At 38.0% G+C, this 15,024-nt stretch overlaps 1 protein-coding gene across 3 annotated transcripts in view; it reads left to right on the forward strand.

Annotated features, from left to right (window-relative positions):
* The window catches only part of LOC309501649 (uncharacterized protein), a 109,088-nt gene extending 94,415 nt beyond the window's left edge, over nucleotides 1-14,673 (forward strand). Inside the window, exons 1-3 of one of the 3 annotated variants that reach the window (XM_082173809.1) lie at nucleotides 6,032-6,084; nucleotides 7,404-7,578; nucleotides 13,198-14,673. In XM_082173809.1, coding sequence (XP_082029935.1) covers nucleotides 13,203-14,246 — 1,044 coding nt within the window. In that variant the 5' untranslated portion in view covers nucleotides 6,032-6,084; nucleotides 7,404-7,578; nucleotides 13,198-13,202 and the 3' untranslated portion in view covers nucleotides 14,247-14,673. Of the gene's footprint in view, nucleotides 1-3,297; nucleotides 3,612-6,005; nucleotides 6,085-7,403; nucleotides 7,579-13,197 lie in introns of those variants that run through there. The other 2 variants (XM_082173808.1, XM_082173810.1) reach the window with 2 other exon arrangements.
* Nucleotides 14,674-15,024: the final 351 nt, after the last annotated feature.

Raw genomic sequence — 15,024 nt, forward strand, 5'->3', positions numbered from 1 at the left:
GACTAAACAAAGGGCGCCAGTGTGAGTGTGTAGACCGATGCGAAAAATGCCACGCGTAAAAGCGTAATTTAAAAAAAAAACGCCTTGGGTTAATTTTTTGGGTTTGACGCGCCGCGTCAAAAACTATCCGACCAATGAGATTGTCGCTTTTGCTCACGTGTCTGGAGCTTCTGAAGTTACAGTAAAACACAACTTGGGGGCGCTCAAACACAAAACGGTCTTGCCGAGCACACATACGTAACGGCGAAGAAGATATACGCCAAGAAATACGCCTACACTACCGGGAAGAAATAAGACGAGGAAGATGCAAGGCAAGATGAGTGTAGAGCTGCTGGTCTCGTTGGTGTCGGAACATAAAGAACTATATGAGAAACGCGACAGCGACTACAAAAATCGACTACAAAAATCAGAGCAAATGGGCCTTGATGGCGAGTTTCATTTCACTTAATTGTCTTTCATGTACCTAGGCTTTACATTAAGCGTCATCTAATGTCAGGGAATGAATTTGCATGTTCACTCGGCTCATCGTCAGCGAAAATCGCTTTGGGTGTGAACACAAAAAACACGTTGAAAAACGCTGGCGAATAACGCGTGCCGATATTCGTCCCGGTGTGTACAGCCCTTTACGTTCAAATAAATTGCATCACACTGTTTTTACTTTACTTTACTTTGGACAAACAGACTAAATAATTGTAACTGTTACAGTTGATGCTGAAAGCTGATTTAAATATATTTAATTAATTATACATATTGCCCTATGTTGATCTATACATAAATGTTAACACAGATACATATGAATGCAGTTTGCCACTGGAAACATAATTGCCACTGATCATTGTCAGTTTCTGCACATAAAAACTGTTACATGTTAAAGATCTGATTACTTTATGTCAATGAGTTATCATAAAACCAAACCATGTTTCAATTCAGTTACTTATCTGCAGTGGTTGATGAAGATGAGTGTCAATAGATTTATTTTGTATTATTGAGGTTTTATCTGGGTATATTGTGAGAAATGACAATATTGTATTTCAATGGAGCAGTTTAACAGGCTTTTATCATACAGTGAGGAAAATAAGTATTTGAACACCCTGCTATTTTGCAAGTTCTCCCACTTGGAAATCATGGAGGGGTCTGAAATTGTCATCGTAGGTGCATGTCCACTGTGAGAGACATAATCTAAAAAAAAAATCCAGAAATCACAATATATGATTTTTTAACTATTTATTTGTATGATACAGCTGCAAATAAGTATTTGAACACCTGTCTATCAGCTAGAATTCTGACCCTCAAAGACCTGTTACATGGCCAAGACCAAAGAGCTGTCCAAAGACACTAGAGACAAAATTGTACACCTCCACAAGGCTGGAAAGGGCTACGGGGAAATTGCCAAGCAGCTTGGTGAAAAAAGGTCCACTGTTGGAGCAATCATTAGAAAATGGAAGAAGCTAAACATGACTGTCAATCTCCCTCGGACTGAGGCTCCATGCAAGATCTCACCTCGTGGGGTCTCAATGATCCTAAGAAAGGTGAGAAATCAGCCCAGAACTACACGGGAGGAGCTGGTCAATGACCTGAAAAGAGCTGGGACCACCGTTTCCAAGGTTACTGTTGGTAATACACTAAGACATCATGGTTTGAAATCATGCATGGCACGGAAGGTTCCTCTGCTTAAACCAGCACATGTCAAGGTCCGTCTTAAGTTTGCCAATAACCATTTGGATGATCCAGAGGAGTCATGGGAGAAAGTCATGTGGTCAGATGAGACCAAAATAGAACTTTTTGGTCATAATTCCACTAAATGTGTTTGGAGGAAGAAGAATAATGAGTACCATCCCAAGAACACCATCCCTACTGTGAAGCATGGGGGTGGTAGCATCATGCTTTGGGGGTGTTTTTCTGCACATGGGACAGGGCGACTGCACTGTATTAAGGAGAGGATGACCGGGGCCATGTATTGCGAGATTTTGGGGAACAACCTCCTTCCCTCAGTTAGAGCATTGAAGATGGGTCGAGGCTGGGTCTTCCAACATGACAATGACCCGAAGCACACAGCCAGGATAACCAAGGAGTGGCTCTGTAAGAAGCATATCAAGGTTCTGGCGTGGCCTAGCCAGTCTCCAGACCTAAACCCAATAGAGAATCTTTGGAGGGAGCTCAAACTCCGTGTTTCTCAGCGACAGCCCAGAAACCTGACTGATCTAGAGAAGATCTGTGTGGAGGAGTGGGCCAAAATCCCTCCTGCAGTGTGTGCAAACCTGGTGAAAAACTACAGGAAACGTTTGACCTCTGTAATTGCAAACAAAGGCTACTGTACCAAATATTAACATTGATTTTCTCAGGTGTTCAAATACTTATTTGCAGCTGTATCATACAAATAAATAGTTAAAAAAATCATACATTGTGATTTCTGTTTTTTTTTTTATAGATTATGTCTCTCACAGTGGACATGCACCTACGATGACAATTTCAGACCCCTCCATGATTTCTAAGTGGGAGAACTTGCAAAATAGCAGGGTGTTCAAATACTTATTTTCCTCACTGTATATCCTGACTCAAATAATGTGTTTCTAACAGCAAACACTCAGAATAAAGCGAGATGATCTGCTGATGATCCTGAATGGCTTGTTGAATGAGTGTTGATAGTCTGAGGCTCATCAATATTAACAGATCTGCTGAAAACACTCTTTATTTCATGACAATAGTTCCTGTTTTCACCTCATTTATTATGCTGATGTCTTCAGATCTCCTGTACATTGTCACTTAAAGCTCATTTCATTGGTGTCAACAGACTGAGGGGATTTGATGATTGTGAATATGTACATTTATTTCTGTCTTTATGTTTTCATAGTTTTCACAAAAGCTATTTGAAACATTACAGTTTTTCACAGTTGCTACGACGCAAATGCATCACAGTGTCAAATGTGTTTTAGCGAGTGAGAATGTGTTTAGAGGTTTGCAAAAAGAGTGCAGGATATTTGCAAACAGCGTCACACTGCCTGAGTTTGTTTAAGGTTTTGCAGAAAGAGTGATTTATTCAAAAAATTGGTTTAGGCTATTGAGCATGTGGTTCTCTTAAAACTTAGCAATTGTGAAAAACTGTAAAATAGACACTTTACTTGCATTTAATGGGTTTTCTGTGTTTATAAAAAAAACTATTTGATTTAAAAATTGTATTAGATACAGAAACTAAAACTTGACATCAGGTATTTGATCTTATTAAAACAAACTCAGTTACTGATTTATTTTAGATTTTGGCAGATCAGCTCCTCCCACTCAAATTTACCATAATTGAAGCCCCTCCCATATCAATCACATCATCAGTGAAGCTCCTCCCACATCAGTCACATCATCAGTGAAGCTCCTCCTACAGCAATTACATCATCAGTGAAGCTCCTCCCACAGCGGTCACATCATCAGTGAAGCTCCTCCCACTGTAATTCTCCAATAAATGTTGTAAATTCCCATCAGCTACAAGTGAAGATGAGCATCAGAGCATCAGGAAGAGCTGAAATCTGCAAAGACTGAGTTTATTAAAGAGGACAGTGAGAACATGAGTGATCCAGAACCCTGCAGAATGAAACACACTGAAGATCCTGAAGAACAAAGAGGTTGGTGTTTATTCTTCATTCATTCATGATGCTGAAGAACATTCATGTTAGAAACATTCAAGCACTTCATCACTTGTAGATCATCTCAGGAGCTGTGAGAGTTTTATTTACTATAATAAATAAACTTTTTGGTTTTCAACAAATGTTCAGTAAAGCGAGGTTTGAGAAATGTTCATATTGAGTGTCAACATCAGGTCAAACTGAATAATATTATAGCCTTTTTATTTCACATTTATATCACTACTTTCTGCAACCATGTTACCAAAATGTCGGAAATTTCTCAATATAGTTTATAATATTGTGTTTTTTTATATGTATGTATGTATGTATCTAGCAGTGTGTTGTACATGCCATGTTCCTCTGGGTCTCTGAAAGGTCGTGTAAGGGTCAGTCTGCTGTATATCATGTTGAGATGTGCTGGTCTCTCAGGTCTCTAGTTCTCTGCTTCTATGTTATTAGACACATGTTGCTTTATACAGTCTCACAACATCTACTCTCTTAGATGAAGGTCTTACTGGACGTAAGTCAATGTCATAGGCTTTATTCACACCCCATTTTACATTTCTTTAATAATTTACATATTCCAGGAAAAAAAAAATCTATTGTGAGTATATTTAATTTTATTCTAATATTATTTACCACTCACTTCAGTGTCCCATATGTATTTTTCTTTAATTATAACGATTGATATCATTCCTTCTAATATTACTGTCCAATGTCTGATTCAAACATGCCCATCCTGCATATATGCTTGGACTCATTCCTTAAAAATACTTTACAGTCCAGAACTTACTCAAATTGAACAATTCTTCATCCTCTGCCAAATTACCAATAAAATCTCATGTTATTTTATATGCTTGTTATGGCAGATCTTTTGTCTTATATAATACTCTGGAATTTCTTTAGGAATCTCCCAGGTAATTATTACTTCATCGTTTTTACTTCATCTTATCAAGACTAAAGGTATAGGATAATATTTTACCCATTCTGTGTCATTTACTGTACTCTTACTATAATGCCCTAATTATGAGCCTTTAATCAGACCCTTGATATTACATCTTCCAGCACACCACACAGTCTAAACTGTATTATCGTCTGATCAGTTACTGTATTTTTCTTCGTTATCTCTCAATATTTGAGTCATAATTTAATTTCTTCTGAAAATTTTAGCCTTAAACATTCATCTTTGTATTTGTTTTTTCATCATAGTTATTTTCACATTTCCAATTTCCTACACGTTCAGCCTCTCCAGTTCATCTCTCCAGCTTTTCAAGTCTGATTCCGAACTTGATTAAACTTGATTGCTTAATTCTCTTAATATCTTACTACATATTATATGTAATTTCCAGTTGTATTTCATTTAGCACTCTCATACGATTGTCATCTAGACATTCTTCCCAAAACTTATCTGTTTGAGTTCTAACTTAATAAAACTTATATTTTCTTTACTGAATACTTTTCACCTCCTAAAGTTACTTCAGCTTTGTATTGGATTCTCTATACCATTTTAAACTAGGAATTGGATTTCTTAATTTCTGCAAAGTTTCATATAACGTATACTTTTCTTTTGTATACTACTCCTTGCAATCTTCATTAAATGTCTTACATTTGCATTTTTTTCCACCTATCATAATGATTTATTAGGTTGTAAATCAATTGTTTTTTTCTTTTAGATCCTCCATATCAATCTCTTTGTCTATCACAAAAGTTGCATCAATTTTCTAGTCAGGATCTATATTTCTCACCTTTTTTCCACAGTGTCTTGATTTTTTTATAGTCAAATTCTTATTAAAATTTGAATACAACCCAGAACACCACCATGACTACTTCTATGTTTATCAATGTTACCACAATAATTGACTCAAACAAGCCTTTCTCTTGTCACTGTGTTATTCTGGTACACTCTGTTAGCCCAACATCTCGATTCAGACTCTATCTCCTGAAAGATATAACAAAGTTGAGCTCTCCGTAAGACATCTCTTAGTCATTAATCATCCGACTCCTTCTTAAACACTCTTCAGTATTTCTCTTCTGAAGCTCCAAGTTCTTGTTTTCTGTGTTAGAAGATGTTTTCTCTTTAAATTGGGCTTTATTCCCCTTCTAAAACTCCACTAACACATATTCCCCTTCTGTTAAGGGTTTTCTTAACTCGTATACTTGCAGTGTTAGATATCCAAGCCATTGCCAACAAATTTACATTATTTGTTTACAGCCTCATTTACTTGCTCTGCCATGTCCAGTCTCATTTCATATTTAGCTTTGTGTCATATATGACACGTTATTGAACACTTTTACTCACGTTCATCTTTGCTTATTTTATTCTCTTTAAATTTGCTCCATCCAGAGACACGCTATCAGTAGTTTTATTACCCCATAAATCTGCATTCCTGCTGTCACACACACACACACACACGCTAGAATGAGTTTGTTCTGCTCCATTCTAGGATCTTTGACGCAGTTATCACAAATATAGGTAAGAAACCTATTTCTTTATATCGTTTCACTCTTTTTAATTATAAGAGCATGTTAGAAGTATTTTATACTCTTTCTTTTTTTCTTTTCTTTGGTCTTTAATTAGTTATTTTACACTGTTTTTAAGATACTGTTTTTTTCTCCCCCCCCCCCCCCCCCCCTAAAACTAACCCACTTTCTTCCTTTCCTTCCTTTCTTATTCCACTAATATCAAATTCTTCTTACTCCAAAGCTCATTTTCTAATAACCACTGTATGTTTATCAACTCTTTTTTTATATATACTTTATCTTTCTTAGTAATTAAATCCTTAAAAGGTTTAGTTGATAATAATAATATGTCTAATTTGCATTGTGCCTTTCCCAAGCTCAACGACGCTTCACAATAACAGTGAAGAACAAACAATCAGTTCATACTTAGATGGACAATATACATTTGCCCAGTCTAAGAAATGAGCGATTGCAGTTGCATATCATATTACAATTAAAATACAAACAGAAATAATTACAAAATAATAACAGAAACAAAAACAACACTATTTACAGTTATATTAGTAATACTGTTACTATTTAGTAGTTAACTTCTTATCATCTTTATCTTTTTTGATTTACGTTAGTTATCTCCTCAACCTTTTCATCCCATCTTATGTCCTTATGATTTGCTCTAAAGAAACTTTTTAAAGTTTCTTCCTACATTGCTTTCTGGTGCATATACCGCAAATCTTTGTGCAAAACAGTTTGTTTTCCATTTGCAATTTGCAATTTATAAAATAATTGACATATAATGTCACACAAGCCTTATGGGAATATTCTATCAATTACGCAATTAAGTAAGAACATATAAAAGCATATGCAGATTGATACAACCCTTAGTCTATGGCAATGGCAGCTTTGGTTTAACGTCCGAACACTACCGAACAACAGTCCTCTTCAAGGATTTCAAGGACTTCATTATCAGAAAAGCAGCACACCATAACAAACTGATAACACATTTCACTCCTTTGGAAAGCAGGAACGACATCCCTTTTACTCCCTAGAGAAATGCACATGAGGAAATGCACTTAACAGACATGCTGAGTTCCTGACTCTTCACACTATCTTCTCCCCTCCAGGTCTCATTCAGTCATGCAAAACACACACACACACACCTACTGTCTCCAGTTGTTTTATGAGAGGTCAAAGAAAATACGAATGCGAATGGTGAAGAAGTTTCATTCCCGCAGCAGAACAGTCAGAAAAAAGAAAACAATGCCTGTTCTTCTGATGTGGGAGATGCCCCAATAAAGATCGTTGATAACATTTATCTTTATCTCCCAAACCCAGACGTGACCACTTGGGGCACGAGAAAGGGTCCAACGAAAGCCGAATAAATATCTGGGTGCTAGATGTTTATTGTTCTTTTGTTCCACTTGGGCATTTAAAGGGAATTGGCAAACCACTCAAGGAAGCATCTGTAAACAGAACTTCCCACACTGTTGCTGTGTGTCTCTATTGCCAGGTATGCTGACTCTTTGAAACTATTTTTGATATTGCATTTGAATGTCTCTATTATATGCTGATCAGTTGTGTATTATGTATTCTTTTTAATTCTTTTTAATGGATGTTTTTATTTCTGCCTGGCAAAAATAAATGTTAACCTTGATTTATTCTGCATTATTCTGAAATCATTATTATTTTCAGTAGATTAAAAGTGTAGTCTGGTGTTTCCGCAAATCTTTGTCCAGGATGGATCAAACTGAAGGCACTTTGAATGGAGCATGGGGCACATCTTAAGACCTTCCGATTTCTGACTATTCCCTGCTGACTTAACATGTTGTACGCTGCAAATATTATAAAAAGTTACACCTATGAGTCTGCAGTGAGCGGCTGCATAGGGTAAAATAGTTGCACTGCACCCTCTGACTATTTCAGAACTGGATAGTTTGTGATCGTGAGCGCACATTCGCGAAGTGACACCGGGTCCGTAATGAACGAATATTTGAAATTATGAGATGCCCAGAATAATCATTGGTCTAAATTAAATCACAACTAATTCGAGGATCAGCTGTTAAGATAGAAAATTTGAAAACAAAAACAAAGAGTCAATTCAATTTGGAGTCAGATTAAATTATTCAGTCAGAATTAAAATAGGAAATCAACTGTTTAATAAATTAAAGTGATTTTTCCAGAAGCGCCCAAAAAGACATACAGACTGAATTCCCTTCGAACCAAGACACCGGACACCGTCTTTGGGCCGGTGTTTGGAGCTTACACATTTTACGCTCTTTATTTAATATCCTCACATTTGGATCTAAGAGTGTATTATGCTATTGTTGCTCAAATAAGTTTGGGGTTTTGCATTTTATACTTATCTTTAGTTTAATGCCCCTTTATTGTTTTATCAGTATTAATTAGTCTATTCCTTTATTTATTTATCTAATTTATTTTCTCTTGCAAGACCTGGTAATTCTGCATATTTTTTACTAATATCTGCCAGTTTCTTCTCTACAGAAAGAAATGTCTTTTCTGGATTTTCCCAGCTTTAACACTTTATATGTATTGGCATATTGCTCTTCTTAAGGCCAATTTATACTTCTGCGTCGAGTGTACGCCGTAGTGTACGTCGTAGGGTACGCACGTAGGCGACGCCGTCGTGAGCATTTATACTTCTGCGAATGTCTGTGTTGCTCTGCAGTTACACCGCCGAAACGCTAGTTGGCGCGGGTGGGTTTTAATGTTCCAGTTCCACTGTGTTTACATTCCTCGCGGCTGTTTTGAGTTTAGGTTTCTACGAGCAATGGCGACTGAAGGAGTCATACAGATGGCTGTATTTCCGCACTTCTTCAAGCAATCTCTCGGTCACTTGGTCTATTTCCATGGCTCTTCACTGATCTTCGGAATTTAAAAATGGCGGGCGGGCGGTGCAGAGTGCAGAAGATCATTCCGGAAATGGGTAGGAGGAAACGCGATGCTATCCAGCCGACCAATCACAGATCTTGCGGTCCGCGTCGCGTAGTTACATTTTTGAGGAGGTGCGCGTCAGGGTACGGCGAAGGGTACGACGTATGGTACACGTCAATGCGTATGCTACGCCGTACCTTCTACGCGCACCCGACGCAGAAGTATAAATTGGCCTTTATTCCTTGCTTTTAATTGATAACCAGTTAAATCTACATTTATAGCTCAACCTCAAGAGCCTTCTCCTCATCTCTTCCTTCTAAGAGCTTAAATTGCTTTTTTCACTCTTGAAGTGTTTTTTTTTCTGCCTATTCACTACAACACAATTTATTACTTTATATTGTAGCATGCATTAGTCTATCTTTCTGACTAAGTTCAGGAATTATATCTCTCATATAATTCATAAGCCCATTTACTTTTGTATCTTTCTAACTCTCTGCTATCCGCTCTTTCATGGATTGTTAATTCCTTTGTTTCCTACAGATACCTAAGATCCTATCTCTTTTCTGGCCGCATCTGTGAACTACGGCTCCAATCATTTTTCTTTGGGTTTCCTAACTCCAGCTTTCTGACTGGATTCCTCTCCTAACAGAAGTCAAAGGTCTCCTTCTATCATCCTTCCTCTGCTTTGCTTCTACACTCTCCTAGTTCTCAGATATCTCTGAGTTTAAGAGCTTTATTGCTCGCTGACCTTTGTATTATTTCCAGCATTCTCTTTATTTCTGATGTTTAATGGTTTTATTTATATTTTTTCTCTCTCTATTCTTCTCTTAAATTCATAACCTACTTAAAATATGATTGTTTCATATTATTCAGTTTTCCTGACTTTAACCATCCCTCTTTTCTTGAGCTATTTTTAAAGCAGGAGTGATCGGCTGTTTTCACTTGCCCATTAGTCTAGTCTATGTCAGGAACTTTCTCCTTATCCCAGTTTCTTATCAGCGCTCTTTTCACTGCTAGGATTCCTATGAAGTTCCTTTAACTTCTACTTTTGAATTTTCTATTCTTTTCAACTGCAATTTTTCCCCTTTTTTATTCCGTAGTGTTTTTCATATCCCTAACTTTATTTTCACTTTCTGTATTTATTATAGATGAATATAACTCATCATTTTCCTGCTCTCCGTCTGAGCTGTTTTCAGAAGTCCTAGACCTGTGTCTGTCTCTCTATAACTTAGAGACTGCTGTTACGGCAGTCATTGTTACTTTTATTTTATTATACGTATGTTTAAACTCCTCTCTATTTCTGTTATTCAACAGGTTTATTTTAAAAGATTCCTCTTCTGAATTCTCTATTATTCCTGTTATTATTCCATTAATCACAGTTGTTACTGAATGTTCAAACTTTCATGTCCCCATTAAGGTTAAATTCATTATTATAACCTTTCTACTAATTTCATTTTGAATTGAGGACGACATTATTAATTCAGCTTTTGACCCAGAGCATTTAGTTATGCTACACAATTCCAGTAGGGAATTACACCAGAATTATTCTTACTGTCCCCGGGGATTTCACTTTTAATCTCCCTTTTTCATTTTCTATCTCTTTTAACGCCTGTGCTCCTAACAGGTTAAAACTGCACTGCAGTCACTTTAATTAAAACCTTATTTTAATTATTCTCAGGTTAGGTTAAGTAAGTCAAATCTGTCCTAAATAATAAGCATTTTGAATTTCCATACTTACAATATTTAGATCACAGAAGACTTCCCCGTGGTCAGTTCAGCTCAATCTTTTGTAAAACAGAGACTTATGGCAGGCGAGCTTCTTAATTGTATTCATCGAATACAGAAATAAACTGCGCGTTAAAGACAGATTGGGGAGAAGAGGAGCTGTATAAGAATGTAAAATATGTGTTTTTTGAGCAAACAAGCATGAAAACTTATTTTAGTACACCCCAAAAACTAAATCAAGACTTCATTTGGACTCCCAAGATGTATTTGTGTTTGTTTTTGGCAAAGTGAGTGACGTCCTCGATAATGTCTGCTCACACATCGTTAAAACAATAGTTACGATATTATGGTAAATATTCTACACCCTGTATGTGAATTAAATTCTATTGGTCACGCTTCTTAACTTGATAAGAATTTGCAAGTCGAACTTTCCTGGCACCAGAAATCAATGGAATGAAACGCTGTGTGACCGCCCACTAATGATTACAAAGTTTTTAGTAAAATTAAGTAAATATCAATCTAAAAACTGGTGCCAAATTTATGGCAATGCTGCATAATTGTTAAAGGGCACCTATTATGCAAAATTCACCTTTACATGGTGTTTGAACATAAATGTGTGTTGGCAGTGTGTGTACACAACCACCCTATATTGATAGAAATCCACACAGTGCTTTTTTTAAATTCCCATAAATCATAAGCAATGTCTCAGAACAAGCCGTTCTCAGATTCAGGGCAAAGTGACATAGATTTGCACAAGCTCCTCCCACAACTGTTGACGGACACTGCAGTTTTAGCATAGACCCGCCCTGAGTGAGCTGTACACAGTTTAAAGGGATACTTCAGGATTTAGCATTAAGCTTTTTTTTATCAGTAGAAAACCTGTAGTATTTTCGAATTACCATGCTTTCCCCCCTCATATCCCCCTGAGAGGAGAGATTTATGTATTTTTTTGTCTGGAAAAAATCCTCCGATGACGCAAAAATCTTCATTTTGCGTCATCGGAAGATTTTTTTTGTCCAGAGGCTAGAGACTACAGCCAGTAGTAGGAGCTGTCCCGCATGTTCTCAACCCGCCCATAGAGGCTGGGATCTCACTCACAGAATGTACACAGTGTCAGCCGTCTTTATTTGGAAGCTAAGCTATCGGGTTCTTATTCTGTGGAGAAAGCTGAGTAGTAGGGTTTACCATACATCCTCTTTTTCCCGGACATGTCCGGCCGTCGAGATCGTCCAAAATGTCCGGGATTCAGTTTTTGCTTTCTGCGGTCGCCATTCATTGTTTACATCCACACCTTTTGTTTCAATCTAACTGAATTCATTCCGTCTGGTGAATATGAATGTAGTGTTTACATGAACACTAAACAAGTGATCGGTTGATGTGCGTTTTACCATTGCTAAGAAAATTCCCGCTCCTCCGTGAGAGACCGGTGCGTCTCACAGGTGTCGCTGATGAGTAATGATGACACCAGGCTTGTGTTGTTCTCCTCGTCCTGCTCGCCACAGTAAACATGAGGAATGGCGACTGTAGAACGCAAAACCCGAAACCTGGACATTTTGGGCGATCTCAAAAACCCTGGCAGACTCACAGAGATTAGTAGCTTAGCTTTGTTGTTTACAACTGCTCTCTAACCGGTAGGTGTGGCTTGGGAGTGGCCTCCTAGGGCAGTGAAGCAAGTGCATTCTGGGAGTTGTTGTCTTTCATCCACATGAGCCAAAAATACATTTTCTGGGTTTTCTCAGTCTAGAAGGCTCCAAATTCATCTTTCCAGAGGTGAAGTATCCCTTTAACGTTGTTTCAATGCCAGAGAGAATGTCTCCTATAAGTGACTGAGGTGTTTTTTTATAAGATGTAGGAATGAACATGGCAGTCTTCATTTACTTTTGTTGTTACTCGAGGATGGTTACTGATCACAGCAGTAATGCAAGGGAGAGCAAGCACTTTATTACAGTCATTTAACGGATACAAAGTTTCAAAGTTTATTAAACACCCCCTGAAAATGTGTGTATATATTTGTTTACTGTTAGTTGTAACGAGCGTTTTTGTGTAATTCTCCATGCAGCAAATATTCTCTGGCTCTGTGGGCATTATTGTCCGACTCCAGGTCGAAATGAACACCGTTACTGAACCGCTATTATCATTCCATGAGATGAGATTGTCCTGGCTCTGAGCGTGAGCTCGTGAGGCTCCGCCTCTCTGTGCCGGCAGCAGCAGCTCATTTGCATTTAAAGGGATACACACTAAAATAGCATGTTCATGTATCATGGCAGTAGGTCTGAGCAGCTCTTCAATTAGATCTCACTACTAATTTACACCGGCATTGCTGACGATGACCTCATTAAGATATTGTTGCACAATTGAAATGTAAGATGATAACGCATAAGAAAGATAACGCAGCCTCGGTTGTTATTGATTCTTCCGGAAGTCTACCGGAAGTTACGTTTTTTTTTCTCTCTTTGAATTGTTTTGATGAACTGAAAATGCAATTAACTTTTTTTTATCCTTTTCATGTCAGACCCGATGGAAGAGAGCGAGGAGAGTGAAGAACTGAGTGAAGTGGAGGAGGAACATCATGTCAAACCTGGAGAAAAACCTTTGAGTCGCTCAGAGAGTAAAAAAAAATTTTTAAAGAAAAGAAGAGCCAAGAAATCTACAACCTGCACTCAGTGTGGAAAGAGTTTCACACTCAAACAAAGTCTTAAGCGTCACATGAGAATCCACACCAGAGAGCAGTTCACATGTGATCAGTGTGGAAAGAGTTTCACAACCAAACAGCGTCTTGATGTTCATATGAGAATCCACACTGGAGAAAAGGCACATACGTGTGTTCAGTGTGGAAACGGTTTCACATCAAAACGAAATCTTGTTGTTCACATGAGAGTTCATACTGGAGAGAAACCGTTCACATGTGATCAGTGTGAGAGGAGTTTCACAATCAAAAAAAATCTTAACGAACACAAGAGGATCCACACTGGAGAGAAGCCATTCACATGTGATCAGTGTGGGAAGTGTTTCGGGCTATCAAGATCCCTTAAGAAACACATGAGAATCCACACTGGAGAAAAGCCACATATCTGTGTTCAGTGTGGAAACAGTTTCCCATACAAAGCAAGTCTTGATGTTCACATGAGAGTTCACACTGGAGTGAAGCCGTACGCATGTGATCAGTGCAGCAAAACATTTGTTAGTGCATCAAACCTGAAGACACACTTGAAAACTCATACGAAGGAGAAGCCGCATTCATGTTCTGTGTGTGGAAAGAGTTTTTCAGTGCTGCTATATTTACATGCACATCAGAAAATTCATGGTGTAAGAGAGTACATGTGCTTTGAGTGTGAGAAGACTTTTACTACAGCGGGCAGTTTAAAACTGCACCAGAGGAACCACACTGGAGAGAAACCTTACATGTGCTCACACTGTGACAAGAGATTCAGTCACTCAGAACATCTGAAAATACATGAGAGGATCCACACTGGAGAAAAACCTTACAAGTGTTCACACTGTGACAAGAGATTCAGTCGGTCAGGAAGTCTGAAAAGACATGAGGTGATCCACACTGGATAGAAACAGCACACGTGTGGTTGATGGTGAGATCAGATCATCCTGGTTGTTGTCAGATTCCTTGTGAATACAGAAATCTCATTGGATTATTACAATTAATGGCAAAAGTAATGTTTGGAAATGTAAACTGATATTGTATAACATAAAGTAATGTTCTTCTTAAATCATTACTTCCCTTTTCCTGTTTAGTTCCTGTTTGTCTTGTTTGTTACCATAGTGATTAATCAGTTTCAGGTGTGCCTTGTTAAACTCTTGTTATCCTGTGTATATCTCCAGTGTTTCAGGCCTGGTTTGTCGGTTGTTGTCTTTGCAAGCTGTTGTGTCCCTGCTCTTTTAATTATGTTTCATGTTTCATGTGTCTGCGCCTGCATTTGACCCTCTATTTGGATTGGCTTTGTTTTTGTTTTCAATAAATACTGCTGCAACAGGATCACCTCCCCACTGCGCATAGACACGTCGAAACAACGTCTTTTCCACGTCGTTTTTGCACGTCCAATTTTGCTCCCCTGAAAGTCTTTTTTTCCGACGTCTTCCGCACGACTAATGTTGACGTCCGTCCACAAAAGTTTGTTTGTGGGAAGAAGGAAGGAGACGGGGTCGGCTTGCTGTGGATCGTGTGTTTTTTTAGATACGTCTTTTAATCATGCTCAAACAAAACAGCGGCTTCTTTAGGCTTCTCCTCATGAGACCACACACACTTCTTGTTCTTGCTTTCCTTGGGAATCAAACTCGTTATCTTAGCGTTACAAGCGCCAATGCTCTACTGTTTGAGCTACAGTAT

This window comes from Leuciscus leuciscus, assembly GCF_965113295.1.
Source record: "Leuciscus leuciscus genome assembly, chromosome: 1".
NCBI classification, from domain to species: Eukaryota; Metazoa; Chordata; class Actinopteri; order Cypriniformes; family Leuciscidae; genus Leuciscus; species Leuciscus leuciscus.